This window comes from Hypomesus transpacificus, chromosome 9 (assembly GCF_021917145.1).
Source record: "Hypomesus transpacificus isolate Combined female chromosome 9, fHypTra1, whole genome shotgun sequence".
Taxonomy (NCBI): Eukaryota; Metazoa; Chordata; class Actinopteri; order Osmeriformes; family Osmeridae; genus Hypomesus; species Hypomesus transpacificus.
In genome coordinates, this window is record NC_061068.1 from 5,974,415 (window position 1) to 5,990,585 (window position 16,171).

Genomic DNA, 16,171 nt, shown 5'->3' on the forward strand with positions numbered 1-16,171 from the left:
TTGAGCAGCCTGATTTTTATCTATTTGAATTTATGAAGCGTGAATGTTTTTGTTGTTGTTGAAAAAACAAAAACTTGCATTTGGCCACTTCAATCCACTGTGCAGGCATCACTTCCGCATATTGCATAAGCCAGGTCAACAAGTTCCAGTGTTCTGGAGAATTCAGTTCCCCTGTTCCCCCTTCGTTGCATGTGCGCAAAATCATGACATTTTCTCTTTTTGCTTGGTTGAGCTGAATGTGATTGATATAATAGCGGGTGTAAGCTTATGGTGTACTCTACCTACTTTCCTTGAGCATAAGGTACATTTCTTGATGTTGGTTAGTTAATTTGCACTCAAATACAGCCTTTAAAGCATAGTATAGTTAGTTGCATTGCCAGTGTTGGGAAGGATACTTTCAAAATGTATTTCATTACAGAATACAGAATACATGTTGTTTTATTATTGTGTGTGTCGTTTTTAACACACAACAACTTAACGTTTTGTTATGCACGAATAAACAATTGTACTGTACATTAAGTAGGCAAGTCAGTGTTACAATTTTAGGATACTCATCATTCATTCGTTATTTTACAGTAATCATAATGTGTAATACGTTTCATCTATACACCAGTCTTTTACACTGAGAACACCGGGGGAACAGATTTTGCACTAGCAACCAGTATAGCAACCAAGACAGTTTACCGCCAGCACGCTTGGCTGTCTTGGAATTTAAGGTCGACTAGCTCATGGGGCATGTAGCACACAACAATTTTTGTCGTCAGGGGTCACCAACAAAGTATCATAAAGCAAAACTGGCAGCAAGTCAAACCCACACACACAACAGCAGACTATAATTTCCGCTCAAACACAGACACACACAATGCTGTACCAAACAAAAGACACTATCAACATTACAGGTTACAATTTATGAATTTTTCATTACCAGTTTTATTTTTTTATTTTTTTTTGGGGGGGGGGGTCCAAGTCTTAATTAGGGCGGTCAGAACCCCCCCCCCCCCCCCCCCCCCCCCCCCAACCCCCTCAGTAATTCGAACACTGCTCGTACAGAAAGTTGCATTGCCTCTATCTCAATCTACTCAGATCAATTGAAAATGTATTGATATTTTTCAATGGCTCTGAATCTACCACCGACCTAATAATAAGGGAATCTAGGCTTCTCGTTCGTGCGGCATCCATCCTTTTTTCGTCTTGTCCGTTTGGGATACACCCAAGAGGCCACTAGAGGTCAGCATTGTACGAGCTTTCTGAAGTTGTCTTCTTGCTGTCAGCGCGATAGTTTGAGGTGGCTACGCGATGCTGCGTAGTAGGGCAAAATATGAGATAGTGTTGTCTTCGAAAGAGGCGATGAGATTTGCTGTCAGGAATTTCGCGTCGTATATTAGACTATACAGATATATTGAAATATAATTACTTTTGCTGGCGATCGTTACAAGTTTTAAAATGACCTGTCTCCTATATTTCGGAAGTCTGCGCAGTCCTGTCTGAAACTGCATGGTAAACAAGAGACGCTTGGTGCTGCGGTTATCTGCATTGCCGTGGTACTGTAGTCAGAGTGTGCTGTGTGATGATGTGATGAGTCTGCGTTGGAACCAGCTAGCTAGCTAAATTAAGCTTGCAGGCACAATACCGTCTATTTAACCCAACAATTGAATGTGTAGCAGAGATACATTGCTTGTTTTGTCGGCTTGCTATCCAATGACTTATTGAGATAGCTAGCTAGCCAAACTAGCTTAGGCAGAGGCTGAGTGAGTTAAACTGTGTCCAGTCATGCGGTAACTTTGAGCCCTCCTCATTCAGCAAGACAACACTGACTTGCAAGGATGGGGAAAGTCCGTATTGTGGTATTTACACATGATCAGAATGGTTATTGATTTCTTTCTGTTTCATCTGATCAAGTTAAAGATGATTGAGTCTCAAGGAAGCGGGGACGATGAAGCCACTGAGACTGCTCCACCGCCAAGTCCAAGCGTTCCTCCCCGTCCACGCCAGCGAAACCCCTTGCAAAAGAGTAGCGTATGCTCCCGATCATACTTCATGGTGGTGATGGTATTTTTTCATGTATACATCATTAATGTCATAGCCCTACTTCTTTACGTGCACTATAACAATGGCCCTGGAGAAATGGTCGTTCCAACTCGGAATGCCGCAAGCGGGACCAATAATCATAAACTCCCGGAGTCTCAGGTTCAGCAACCCGGATCAGAGTTTTTACATCATATGTATCTTCCACGGATTGAAGGGATAAGGGTGAGACATTATTGTGAAAGTTTAACATGGATTTTTGTCACAGTTCCAGAAATGTATAATTTATTGCACCTTTATTATGGATGCCTTATGTATCTCAGGTTGGACATGTCCAGAAAGTTTCACTGCTGCCAAACAAAGTCCATGAGATGCGAACACTGAGCCTTAAACCATTACTGTTTGGTAAGAGTTGTTTTTCCACAGATCTCACCTTGGCATTGTAATCTTGTTTAACAAAGCCAATAATTAAATGGAAATATCTCAGTATGGGCCTATGTGAGTTGGGCATGAGGACAGTGCAGGTTCTAACCATTTCAACTGGATGGGGCAAGCTGGGGCCAGTTGTATTATTAGAGGGGCAGTTACTTTCAACATTATTGTTGTCATATGGTTTCCTTCACTACATTGCATAAAGATCATGTTTTTAATTATTTCACAATTTATTTGTATGTCCCTTACATTTTTACATTAGCATGACACAATCAGTATCACTATACCTGATACAACTGTGTTGTACCCAAAAAGATCATGATAATTTAAAAAAATAAGGTAATCATTATTTCAGACTCTTCATGAAGAGTGTGGGGGGTGATTCTTTACCCCCCATCCCCCGAACCCCCCACCCTGCATGGGTTCGGACTGGATTCAGTTCCTCCTCACTCTCCTCTTTCTCCTCCTTGGTTGTGTGCAGAAATTCCAAACTTCTTGTCTGAGGAGGAGTGTCGTGTGGTGATGCAACTTGCTCAGCTGAAAGGCCTAATGGAGAGCCAGGTGATGGTGCCAGAGGGCCAGGAAGAACTGACAGAGCAGCTCAACCTCAGCCCAGAGGAGATCTTCAACCTCCTGGATCTGAATCAGGATGGTCAGCTGCAACTCCAGGAGGTATTGTGTTTGTTTGTTTACATTTTATTTATTTATTATTTTCTTAATGTGAGAAACCACAACCACTCTTTAATTTATTTCTGGTGTTGACACAGATATTGACCCATTCACGGGTGCGGGATGGGATCTGGTTAACACCAGAGAACCTGCGTGAGATTTATACCGGACTTAAAGCAGACAAGGACAACAATGGTAAGACACCGCACATCTTAATGCAAGCATTCCTGCTCTTAAACTTAGTCTGAGGATTTATCAGTCACCATGTATAAACTGTTTGAAAAACTACCACGTTCAGAAGGGGTTATGCATTGATGCCTCCCTCTGTTGCGTAGGTTTGCTGAGCCTGGAAGAGTTCAGGCAACTGAGCAGTGATGCATTCCAGCGTTTTCTGCAGCAGCGTGGGCTGAAGAGCAGCCAGATGGTGAGGAACAGCAGACACACCTGGCTATACCAAGGTCAGGGGGCACACCAGGTCCTCCAAGATCTCAAGAAAAGGTGAAAAACCCACACAAAACACAGTGTGACTCCAATAAAGAGAACATGCCTTTTACTCACTAACATGGGTGTGCATGATGTTTACTGTTACGTTTTAACAACCAAGATACATATCATCTGAAGTTTTATTCCTCCTCCCTCTGTGAAGGGTAACAGGTCTCACTCGGCTTCCCCCTGCACTGGTGGATCTGAGTGAGCCCCTCCAGGTGGTGAGATATGAGCAGGGGGGTCACTACCATGCCCATCACGACAGTGGACCTGTCTATCCAGAAACCGCCTGCACTCATACCCGCCTTGCAGCCAACACATCCACTCCTTTTGAGACCTCATGCAGGTGAGAGGGGTTTAATACGATGACAGGTTTGAATCTGTTTTGACTACTTCAACTTTGACTGCATCCGACTTGCCTCCATACAGTACGTGAATGTGTATGTCTGGGATTGTTTGTGACTTAGAGGAACATCCATATGACTCCTGAAACTCCTTATTGTGATCATGCACAATCATTTGTGGAATTCATGTACAAAACATACAGTAGATCCTCTGTTTTAACTGACTTTGCGTGCTGCCACCTGCATGTAAGCTGAGGGACAACAGGTGGCTAGAGGTCATGGTCAGGGTGCAGGGTGAAAATCTTATGTTGAGAAAAAAATACGTTATAGCATCAGAATTTTCTCTTGTGAAAAAGTTTTTTTAGCTCATTTGGATGGGCCTCTATGCTTAAGTGTCCATTTTGTGGGGTTATTTGTCTGTGTGTGTGTGTCTGCGTGTTTGTACGAATCAAATCTGTGTTGCACACCCAGGTACATCACAGTTCTCTTCTACTTGAACTCTGTTGAGGGAGGCGGGGAGACCGCATTCCCTGTGGCAGACAACAGGACCTATGATGAAGTGGTGCGTAATTTTGTACAAGTGTGTCTGGATGAGTGTGTACATAGTGTTCATGTCAGTGGTATATCATATGTGCATGAGTGTTTGTCTGTATAGGAGGATATCTTGTTGTGCACTACTGTACAGTGTTTGTGTTTTAGTCTCTGATCCAGAATGAGGTGGATCTTCTGGACACCAGAAAAAACTGTGACAAGAGTAATCTGAGAGTGACACCTACAAAAGGGACAGCAGTGTTCTGGTACAACTACCTTTCTGACGGAAGAGGTATAATCCTCAATCCCGCGCTTGAGGGAATTTATACTGTATGCATAAAACACACAGTACCAATTAAACACCACTGGTGTTTCAGAGCGTAGTTTGAAAGAGTATTTTTAATTACATGTACTGGCCCGTAGGGTCTACATTCTGTGTCACGCACATTTGATGGCACAAGTACATTGTAATTGTACTTCATTTTCCTCCTAGGATGGGTGGGGGAGCAGGATGAATACTCTCTACATGGTGGCTGTGTGGTCACCCGTGGCACTAAGTGGGTCGCCAATAACTGGATCAACATTGATCCAGACTACCAGCGCCAGGCTCGCTTCCAGCAGCTGGTGTCACAGCTGGAGAATGAGGACGAGGGGGCGGAGTCAAGCCCTGAACGGCACACTGATACACACCAGGACTTGTAGCCTAGAAACCAAAAAAGAAAGACTATTTCCTGGCCCGTCATTCCTAAAACTTCCCTACCTCCACTACTACCTAACTTGTCCTGTGCACAACTTGTATCATTACACCCCTTGAGACCAGTAAATATGTAAACATTCAGGGACTGAGGTCACTTTGGGTTTATGCAATTGTAAAGATAATTGTTCTTCTGATTTTAATGTATGGGTTGTGTTACCTTATGTTTATGGTTTTTGAGTGATTATTCCATACCATTGTTTACACGAATGCACAACGTCCCTCCCTACTTACATTTGGGAAGGGGAGGTTGATAATTAATGTATTGTTAAATATTGCATGTGTGAGCTGCACAAGTAGCAAAAATATTCATGGTACTGTTCTAGTGTAATTCCCTTGAAGTGAATTGTTTAATCACCAAAATACCCCTTTGTCAAGATCCGAAGCACTAACTTTGTCATAGCACTGTAAATGTCATTGCTTTATTTATTTTATTTATTACCTATTTTTTAACAATATGTAATGTACTTTAACCAGCATTGAATGTGCAGTATATTTATTGTTTACCAGTATATTGTGTACCTTGTTTGTTTGAAAATGCACTGAATCACTTTCCTGTGTTACAAATAAAGTATTCTTAATTTTCTGATAGTCAGAGAAATGACTGTCTTGAAATTTAGTTATGAAGGAAAATGTGACAATCATACGTATACATTTTAACAGTGTACTTTTGACATTGACTTCAACCGTCTAAAGTAAACATTTTTACATTAAGGGGTAAATACTTTGTAGTTCAACATAGTTAGGATCCTGCCCTAAGAATTGTCATCACTTGAAACTATAACTCTCCTACTCAATTCACATTTTCCGAGTAGTGAAATCATCATACACGAAGTATGCAAAATATATTTTACAATAAATAACAGACATTAGTCATGTGACAATGTCATCTTTTGAGAAAAAAAAAGTTTTGTCCATAACAAAATGATGTGGGATAAGAGATGAGTCCTTCCACACATCCATATTGCATGCAGATCAGAATCTTCATAGTTTTGTGCTGCTCTGCATATTCTGCAATGAGATAGGTAAATAGGTTATACCAAGGCCGTAATCATAATACATATTGGGGGACACACATCCCCCCCAATATTCTAATCTGGTCAAAATCCCCCCCCCCCCCCCCCAATATATTGATATAAAAATATAAATGTCCCTACGACAGTCAACCACGCACGCTGTCCGAAATTATCATAACAAAAATGAATTAGTCCCCCCCAATGTTGACTCCATGGCTACGGCCTTGGGTTATACAGTATGATTTAACCATGTTGGATATTTGCAGAATGTGTGTATTTGCAGGAAATCACACACCACTGAATCCTCGTATCTGGACAATGGTGATGCTCCATGATGATCTAAACAGTGCAATACTGCATCGTGGATCGTGGCAAACAGAAGTCCTTTGGTGATGGACTTGGAGAAGAATCCCCCCTGCTCCAACTGCTCCACAACAGAAGCTGCACAGGAAAGATAGTTAGAAGCGCAAGACGGGTACAGTTCCAAATGATTCGCTCATAATGAACTTACAGTGAATGATCTAGAAAAGAAGTATTCTCTTACCTTGACACCCAGCAATGTAGACATCAACATTAATCTCACCAAAGTCACAGAATATCTGTCAACAAACAAGACATAGGTGTGAGAACTTGACTAGTCTAATGGTATGCTTTAAACTCTACTTTTATCTCTTACTCACATTTTGCATGGTCTTGACAGCCACTGTGTCTATGAAGTTGGATGCTGAGAGGTCCAGTATAATGGAGTGAATATCCCAAGACCACTTTCCCAGAGAGCCCAGAGAGACCCTCTCCAGGTCACGGCTCAGGGTATCCTCACTACTGGAGCCCAGAGTTGTGGTGTCCCCATCCTGCAGTTCAGACACTGACCCCAGAGTTGTGGTGTCTGGATCCCCGCTTTTGAGGTATTCCCAGCTGCAGTGGCTCTCAGGTGTCAGAGGTGTAGTGGGCATGACAAACACAGTGCCATTTCCCCGCCCTCGATACTGCTGCTGGGACTCTGCGTCCACATTTGTGTCCGTCCATTGAGCCACCTCTTCCTCCACTGAAAACACTGGCCCTTTAGCACCCTGTTTAGCTGCTATCGCCTCAACCTGCAGAACACAAGGGTGCGACTGACTATAAAGGTAACACTGTCATCCACATCCAAACAATAACCTACTGTAGAATTGACTAAAACATGTTGTTGCAAGTTATACCGCACCACACATATTCATTTGCAAAGTGAAGGTTCCAGTAAATGTTTGGTACAGAACACAGTATCTCACCTGTTTCTTGGCTTCTCGTCGAGCTTTTCTCTCAGCTCTCTTCTGTCTACGTCTCTGCTTAGCTTCTTGTCTCCTCTTGTAGATTACAATCTTGCTGATGTCCAGTCCACTCTAAATATATACAGGCACAATTGTAGGGTGTAATTTGAATCACATAATCCACATTTGAGACTGTGACAATGAAATAAGTTCAAGGTATTAAATGATTGGTTGGAGTTGGGGAGAAGGGGTTTATGAATGACAATCTGAGGGTTTTGTTGATAGTTTTATAATGATACCACCTTTTGTTTGAGAGCCTCCAGGTAAAGTTCAGCATTGGCAAAGTACACCGTGGCAGACGAGCGGAAGATTGTGATTCCTGGTACTTCTCTCACCTGGCACAGAACAAAAACAACCTTGTTTAATCTTCCTTGTGTAGTACACCAAGTGTCACAAGTCATGTCCACCGATCTCACCTCTCTGTTGGTCTCCATATCCAAGTAGAGCTCTGTTCCTGGAACATGGCCCAGAACAGAATACCTTGGACTGAAAGTTGTATTAGAATTAGAATGCTTACCATAATGTGATCAAGAATAGTCTACCAAACAGTGATGCACATGTCAAATTATAATTTTGCTTTCTCTCTATTCTCACAGGATCATTGAAATGGGTGTGATGTGTAGCTTTGAAGAAATCTCTTACAGTTGGGTTCTTAAGATCACTGTTAGTAAAGCAAAGGCAATGGAAAAAGCAAGGCCCATGTCAAGATTGAACAGCATTGTGGCTGTCCAGGTGAATAACCATAACACCTGGGAAAAAGGCAAAGCATACTTGTCATTGTTAAATTATGTGACTTCACTTTAATTGCATCATGTCTCAGGTAAAGTTTGTGAAACAGTGTTAAATGTGTACAACATTGTGTAATCATCTCACCAGATCAACTTTGTTTGTCTTCCAGAGAGTTATAATGTCATAATATTGCTTAAACATGCTCTTTAGGTTTACTAAGACTAAAGCTGCAAGTGTTGCCTGAAATACAAATAAACACATGGGTCCGTCAGTAGCATTCTCTCCCACCATATTTATATCAACATACTTGCAAAACAAGTCCTCTTCAAGCACACAGAGTAACTAAGATAGTACCTTGGGCAGTTCCTGGAAGAGTGGTCCAAGTTTCATTATGGTTACCAGTACTATAACAGAAGAGACTAATCCAGCAATCTGCAGAAAAAATACACTTGGTAAAAAAGGAACAAAAAATTTCAATTTTGTCTTTACACATTTTACGTTCAAAATAACTGACTGTGTGACTATTGTGCATCTTTTACCTGTGTTTTACCTCCAGTGCTGTCCTGGATGAGACTGCGTGACATAGAGGCGGAGACAGAGAAGCATTGGAAGAAGGCTCCTATTGCATTACTGAGACCTAACGCCACCAGTTCCTTCAACAGGGAGAGAGCATAGACAACACAGCCAGGCGTTGACACAAACTGCTTTCCTCTACAGAATGGTATGATATGTTGTAGTATGATAAAACATGGTAGGATACCACTAGGGGTCTAGTGTAGTGTGTTGTGGAGTGGTGTTGTGAAATCACGGTCACCTGGTTGCTGTCCACTTTGTAGCCGTGTTTTATAGCAAACGTCTTCCCCAGTGAGATGGAGATGGCATATCCCACCATCGCCATGGCAAAAGCATCCACAACAACCTCTCTAAAAAGGTTGTAATCTGGTATGCTTGGTGGACTGAGACTGTAATGAAAAAAGGATGGTAAAAGGGTTGTGGTAAAGGTATGATGTCATTCACACACAAACAAAAACATATACACACCTGCAAGCGCACACACACATACACTTATGTGTAAAATATGTCAAACTAAGCCATTACTCTGTGTACTCACCCGCTAGGAATTTCACCCACTACTGAGACAGTGTAGTTGCCATTTAAGTTGGTATTGGATGATATCAACGTTGCCGCCACAATCTAAACACAACACACTTCTCTCAGAACAAACAGAAAACTTGAAGAATTTGACAATCATTTAGCGAAGGAAAGTTAAGACCCGGTTAATCATATGCAGAGTGAACCTACTTATTAGTCATTAATACCAAGTATCTGCTGTTTGTGACGGAAAGGTGCTTGCTGACCTAGCTGAATTGCACAAGGAGACAGAAATAAAGACTGACTGCTATGAGTTCCACTGGGATAGGTACAGGAAGTCTTGGGCCGAGCAGGGAGTGGAGCTCCTTGGCAGCGATGAGAAACACGATGGATACAGCACTGACCAATAGAGTGGGAAGGTGGGTCTGAGGTAGCAGGGAACACACATCCACCAGAGTCTATGGGCGAGAAACATTCATGATCACAACACTTGCATTTACATCAATTGTAAATTTGCTCATGTATGCATTTACTTTTAGTTTAAATTACTCACGTAAATCAGTGAGAAGGGCCCTACGTGACGTGTCGCTGACACCCCAAATAAGCTCTTAATTTGTGCAACTACCGCATGAAAAGCTGCTGCAGTGGTGTAGGCACGCACCAATGGCTCGGACAAGTAGGTCCCCACAAAGCCAAACTTCACTAAACCCAGTACCACCTAAGAAAAAAGACAAGAACATTTACTGCCATTACCTTTACCAGAACAATTGTATCATTTGGTGTGATTGTTTTTGCAAGCGTGAACTGATTGAGAGCTGTTCTGTTGACAGACCTGTATAAGTCCTCCCAAGAGAGTGACGGCAGCTGCTACCTGAACCCTATAGGCGTCCCGGGCAGTGATGTCCACCTCCGCAGTAATGTTGGTACCATTCGTGATAAAAAATTTCATGTCTGGAGCTAATCTCTCTGTCACACTACCCACCATAATACTGACCACTGTAAATGTGCCTGGAAAGAAACCAAAAATTAGTTATTCAACTATCTACAGGTGCTTTAAAATTCATGTGGATTTTTATTATAAACTGTTACCTCATATGGTGAACCAAATAATAAACCAATGTTTTAATTGAATTCTATATGAAAAAAAACAATAAGTACTTAATATTATTTTGTCCACTTACCAATTGAGTTATGACGGGATGTCCCAAAGAACAAGTAGACCAAAGTAGGATAAAGCGATGAGTAAAGTCCAAACACTGGGGGCAAGGAGGCCAGTAGCGCATATGCCATCCCTGTAACATTGAAGTACATGCTGTAGTAACTGTCCCACCACAGTGTAGGTGAATCTAAATGATTTTCTTTTATCAGCCCATTTGGATCTGGATTTTACCTTGAGGTAGATGCATGATGCCCACACTGATACCAGAGATGAGGTCAGCCATGCCATAATCAAAGATAGAGTATCTGGGTAGCCAGTAAAGTATAGGCAGACAGCCCACCACGGTTCTCTTCAGTTTGGTTGTTGTGCATCTGTAGGGGTTGGAAATGCCAGGGACAGACATAAAAGGAAGATGCATGGAAATATTCACTCACATGCTGATTTAGGACAAGACAGATAAAAAAGAGAAGATTAAAATGCAAATCTTTCTGAAATATTGCACTCTTTGTTTGCCTTACCTAAAAGAGTTTTTCAAGCGTTCGGTCAGGGAAGGATTAATGTTAGAGTAGTCAATCCTCTGTGCCAACTCCTCCAATCTCTCTTCATCAATGATGCCCCTATGAACTCTATATCTCATTTCTCTCTGCCCAGCCATATCAAGTTATCCAAACAAGCGTTTTCTGTATGTGTTCTGAGAAGCAAGATGTTATTTCTTCTGTCACTGTCCAAGTACCCCCTTTGGCTATTGCTCCTCTAAGAAGGTTACACAAAGTGTATCTCAGAGGTTTGGATATCACTGTCTGTACTGTCCGTCTGGAAACAGCAGTCACCACTACCACGCTGTCGGTCTTCATCCTTTATGTGTATGTGTGTGCGTGTGTTTGTGTGTGTGTTTGTATGTGTGTGTGATTGAAGGCAAGCAGGATGCATTATCCAATGTCTAACCACAGTATGGTAACACAGGAAGTTACAGGGGACATTTGGGGGGGGAAGCAACCTCATCATGGAATATGTCGTTGTTGTTACGACTCGTTAGTGATGTGAACTAGGTCTTGAGATTTGTGTGAACTCATAGTCAATGTACCCTGCTGCAGAATTCAACAATTCAGTCATGTCCACACAGAAGGGAGGTATTCAATAACTTACACAGTCAAGAAATCCTACTGAGTCATGAAAATTATTGCTTATGGAAGGCAAAACCATATTGCAGACACAGAGTATGGAAAATAAGAAACTAGGTTATTTTTATGTGCCAGTTTTTAAAAAGTCAATAGGTTTGTCTCCTAATTTAACTAGTCAATGAATCGTTGGTGCGTCTGCTGCTGTTAAGGATTGTTTCTCCATCTGACGTCTTCTTACTTACCTAGTGGGTTCACCAGGGTCATTGTTTAATTGCCCATTTCTGGGCACAAAAATTCAAATTTCTGTGCAATTTCTTTTATTGGTTAAATGTTTACTAAAATATATTATAGAACATTAACATTGTTGGAGAAACAATCTTTGTAGGACTGTTTACCAGCAAATATATGAAAATATATGTTGGCTAATCAAGTTGAAGAATAAATGACGACATATTCCTTTAAGTGAGTTGAGGAAATTTGATTCCAACATGCAGCATGTTTCAGTACCATTCCAGAGACACGTGATTGAGCCACCCTGAACTTAATGACTAAATACTTTCACTTGTTTCTAGGCTTGAGAAATACAAACTCTGTCTATGTAAACAAAACACATTTAGTGTTTTGTGAAAACTCCCAGAAAAAAAGGAGATTAACTTGTTTCTCCCACCCCTTCTCTGACCCACTTATCATTAGGCACAGCATGGTCTATTTTAAGGTTAGTTGCTCAGTTGGCCAAGGCCGGTAAGGGAGGGTAAACATTCTGAGTCACTGGGGTAGGCTAGGCTGTCTATCTGATACTTTTTCAAATATCAACAACGACTGTAGCTTGGAGAGAGAATCTACCAGTCTCCTCAGGGTACAGAAAACAGAAGAATTCCCACTGAACGGTAGGAAGTGGTGAGCTCAGCTCAGGGACATTGGCTTGGCTTGGTTGATCAATGGTAAAATGCGTGGTGGGTAAATAGCACTTCAAAGAAGGGATCCCATGTTGCACCACTGGGAAGTGGTTTGGTTTTGGTTTTTGTCTGTGCTTTTGCCGAATCATTTAGAAATACAAACATAAAAAGAACAGAAAAGATTAAACAAAACTTTTTAAACCACTTTAAGTATTCACCTTTTGTTTAAGTTCCTGATTCTTTCAGATATCAAAAACCATTGATTACACAGATTTTTGGACTGTGACACCTTGTACAGTGACGTTGTATTTCCTTCCGCAGTTTCATAAGAATATTGCTGCTAAATAGTGAGCAAAATGGATCTCCGGGAAAAACATGGCCTGGTACTCCTGGACCAGCTGAGGAAGATGAGGGAGACAGAGATGCTGACAGATGTTGTGCTGGTTGCCGAGGGCATCAGCTTTCCTTGCCATCGTCTTGTACTGTCTGCATTTAGCCCCTACTTCCGTGTTATGTTCACCTGTGGACTGCGTGAGTGCAACAACCGAGAGGTTATTCTGCGTGACACCCCTGCAGATAGCCTTGGTCTTCTTTTGAACTACATGTACTGCTCTGAGCTGCCTCTCTCCAATGACAATGTACAAGGGGTCTCCATCGCTGCCTTTCTCTTGCAAATGGATGAAGTGTTTTCCCGCTGCCAACTTCACATGAGAGAGAACATGGATGCCTCCAACTGTCTCGGAGTGTATTACTATGCCCGTGACCTGGGAGCAGAGCAGCTTGGTGACCACGCCCAGTGTTACCTGCGGCAGCACTTTGTGCGGGTGTGCCAGAATGAGGAGGTGCTGGACCTGGAAGCTCACCAGCTAGGGAAGCTGTTGAGCTCTGATGACCTCAACATTTCACGTGAGGAGACCATCCTGGATGTGGTGCTGCGCTGGGTCCGTCATGACGTTTCTGGAGAGGTTGATGGAAGGAGCCGGCATCTCCCAGAGCTCCTGAGAAAGGTCCGTCTACCACTAGTGAGCCCTGACTACCTGAGGGAGGCGATGAAGAGGAATACATCCCTGTTGGCCAATGCAGAGTGTATGGAGATGCTAGAGGAGGCTCTGGAGGTCACAGGGATGCACCCGTCAGCGGCTCCTCGACGCCTGAAGCTTCGCTACGGCATGGAGACGACAGACCTGCTACTTTGTATCGGCAATGAGGGCGGAGGGATCAGGTCTCGATACGGCAGTTATGCTGAATATAGTTTTTGCTACGCTCCTTCCACAGGCCGCACCCACTACATCACATCTCCACGCTATGGAGAGGCTCTGGGTTATGTGTGTGCAGGTGTTGTCACTGAGGGGAATGACATCATAGTGGCCGGAGAGGCAGGCGCACGTAAAATGGCAAGACAGAAAGACAGAAATGTCGAGATTTTCAGGTAGGCAGCTTTTTGATTTGATGGTTTTATGTATCAGTTAAATGATTGTATTTTATCTGTTACAGTGAGTTTTGTTAAGATTATCTGGATCAACTACCGTCAGGGTAATACTGTGGAGACTACTAACCCTTGAATTAATCTGATCTGTGTTTCTCCATGGTGGTGTGTTTCCTCCCCAGTTATCAGGTTGATACTCAAGGTAGCTGGGAACACCTGAGCTCAGCAGAGTATCGTGACTCATATGCTCTGGGATCGCTGGGTGACACTCTGTACCTGTTAGGGGGGCAGATGAAGCTGAAGAACCAGTACCTCATCACTAACTGTGTAGAGCGCTGGTCCTTAAAGGGTGGACCCTGGCGAAGTGCTGCCCCATTGCCTCTACCGTTGGCATATCACAGTGTCGTCAGAATGAAAGGTCGTCTTTATGTGCTGGGTGGTCGAACCCCACAGGTATGTCTGTTGTTACATTTATTGCTAACACAGTAGAAGTAGCAGATGTATATAGAGGCCATTTCAGACTTTTCTGAATACTTCATTGGGATTAAATGACTGTGAAGGATAGGTAAATGAATCCAATGTTTTCTCCCTACCTTTGCACCTGTTACTATCCGTCATGTCTTCCCTGTGGTAGTCCTACCGAATGGATGACGAGCCTGACCGCTTAAGTAACCGGCTGCTGGAGTATGACCCAGAATCAAACAAGTGGACTGAGCTAGGTCCCATGAAGTTTTCCAAATATCGTTGCAGTGCTGTGGCTCTTAATGGGGAAATCTATGTTTTAGGTGAGACGAACAGACCAGACCTCAGTAATGATGATGAGAACACTACAGCACAACACACATTTGTTTTTTCTGATAGTGAATACTGTTGTGCCACAACAACATGTTATTTAGTCTTCATGATTTCATGTCATTGTGCCTGGTTGTAAAAATCATCAGTGATCACCCAGATTTCCACTAACAGGGGGTATTGGATGTGAGGGAGTGGATTGTGGCCAATCACGTCGCTGCCTTGATGCTGTTGAGATCTACAACCCTGATGGAGACTTCTGGAGAGAGGGACCGACTTTGCCCTCTCCCCAATTGTCCTTGCGCACCAATGGTTCAAATGCTGGTGTGGTGGGGGGCAAGCTATACGTGTGTGGATATTACAAGGGAGCAGGTAAACATAATTAGTATGACACATATTTTTACTAACATTTTTGGTCAGACATTTAAACCTGTTGTACTGTAGCCTTAAGGGATTTCTCCATAATGATTTCCCCAGATCGTCATGACAACATAACAAAGGACATCCTAGAGCTGAACCCATGGGAGAACCGCTGGACAGTTGTGCGCCGCAGTGTTCTGATGCATGACGGCTATGATGTTTGCTTGGTGGCAAACCTCAACCCTAGAGGACTCATGTCCCCACCTGTTGACTTGGTCACAGAGTAACATCTCAGACAAATCAAACTTTCTTTGGAATTTGAGTAAGAAATGGTCTCTGGGCCAGGATTCAACATAGTGCTGCTCTTTGTGTTGTTTGTGTTTAGATAACTGATGTGGAAGCCCTGAAAGTAATGAGGCAATGTACAAAAAACACTTTATAATTACTTGCACATTTCAAATGTGACATTTTATTATATATATATTATATTTTATATTTATTTATATAAATATAAATTTATATATATTATATTTATTTATATATATTATAATAACCATTTAATTTGGGGGGGCTAATAGAAAAAACTGGTTGTAAATATTGGCTGCTTTTAGTTTTCTATTGAGCTGAACTGTTTGTCTCTATTATAATTTGAGAAATGTGGATGTCCTGGTAAAAGAGGAAATAGTTATGGGTGAATGATTAGATATCATAACATTCATGTGGGTCCCAGTAAAGGGCACATTTTTTTTGAAAGAATGTGCAAGAACACAAGTATACTTGTAAAGATACTTGTTATAAGATTTCTCTTTCCAATAAAGCTATACATACTTCTCCTCAAACCGAATGAATGCAATAATGTTAATATATACACACACATACTGTATGAATAACATAAACAGGCGCTGATGCTGACATGTGAGTGGGCTTTGGCATGTGCTGGATTGTTTCTAGTATGAAGTAAGAACCTCTACCCTGACTGCTATTTAAAGCTACTCATCCTAACATGCAGCAAGTTGTTTCATGGTGAAGAGC

The 16,171-nt window shown here is 42.2% G+C and overlaps 3 protein-coding genes across 7 annotated transcripts; 2 read left to right on the forward strand and 1 right to left on the reverse strand.

Moving 5' to 3' along the window:
* The first annotated feature begins 1,274 nt into the window (after nt 1–1,274).
* Nucleotides 1,275–5,832, forward strand: p4htmb (prolyl 4-hydroxylase, transmembrane b). 3 transcript variants are annotated; one of them, XM_047026260.1, is made up of 10 exons: nt 1,275–1,541; nt 1,900–2,250; nt 2,349–2,430; nt 2,939–3,129; nt 3,225–3,321; nt 3,462–3,624; nt 3,773–3,958; nt 4,428–4,518; nt 4,656–4,779; nt 4,981–5,832. In XM_047026260.1, exons 2-10 carry the CDS (start codon nt 1,906–1,908, stop codon nt 5,187–5,189), a joined length of 1,488 nt encoding a protein of 495 aa, XP_046882216.1. In that variant the 5' UTR covers nt 1,275–1,541; nt 1,900–1,905; the 3' UTR covers nt 5,190–5,832. The 3 variants fall into 3 exon arrangements, with proteins under 3 accessions (XP_046882216.1, XP_046882215.1, XP_046882214.1); XM_047026259.1 differs by having other exon boundaries at nt 1,275–1,497; XM_047026258.1 differs by having other exon boundaries at nt 1,275–2,250.
* slc26a6l (solute carrier family 26 member 6, like) lies at nt 5,679–11,375 on the reverse strand. Its single transcript, XM_047026257.1, has 19 exons — nt 11,063–11,375; nt 10,776–10,915; nt 10,567–10,677; nt 10,218–10,393; nt 9,939–10,103; nt 9,691–9,843; nt 9,405–9,487; nt 9,108–9,255; nt 8,833–8,946; nt 8,648–8,725; nt 8,438–8,533; nt 8,207–8,313; nt 7,981–8,050; nt 7,807–7,899; nt 7,526–7,636; nt 6,938–7,351; nt 6,802–6,856; nt 6,553–6,698; nt 5,679–6,252 (listed from the first exon to the last, which is right to left on the reverse strand). Exons 1-19 carry the CDS (start codon nt 11,197–11,199, stop codon nt 6,226–6,228), a joined length of 2,424 nt encoding a protein of 807 aa, XP_046882213.1. The 5' UTR covers nt 11,200–11,375; the 3' UTR covers nt 5,679–6,225.
* An 854-nt stretch (nt 11,376–12,229) lies between these two features.
* On the forward strand, nt 12,230–16,163 carry kbtbd12 (kelch repeat and BTB (POZ) domain containing 12). 3 transcript variants are annotated; one of them, XM_047024668.1, is made up of 7 exons: nt 12,230–12,618; nt 12,883–13,990; nt 14,170–14,440; nt 14,622–14,772; nt 14,954–15,151; nt 15,257–15,611; nt 15,686–16,163. In XM_047024668.1, exons 2-6 carry the CDS (start codon nt 12,918–12,920, stop codon nt 15,424–15,426), a joined length of 1,863 nt encoding a protein of 620 aa, XP_046880624.1. In that variant the 5' UTR covers nt 12,230–12,618; nt 12,883–12,917; the 3' UTR covers nt 15,427–15,611; nt 15,686–16,163. The 3 variants fall into 3 exon arrangements, with proteins under 3 accessions (XP_046880624.1, XP_046880623.1, XP_046880622.1); XM_047024667.1 differs by having other exon boundaries at nt 12,230–12,562; XM_047024666.1 differs by having other exon boundaries at nt 12,234–12,552.
* The last annotated feature ends 8 nt before the right edge of the window (nt 16,164–16,171 follow it).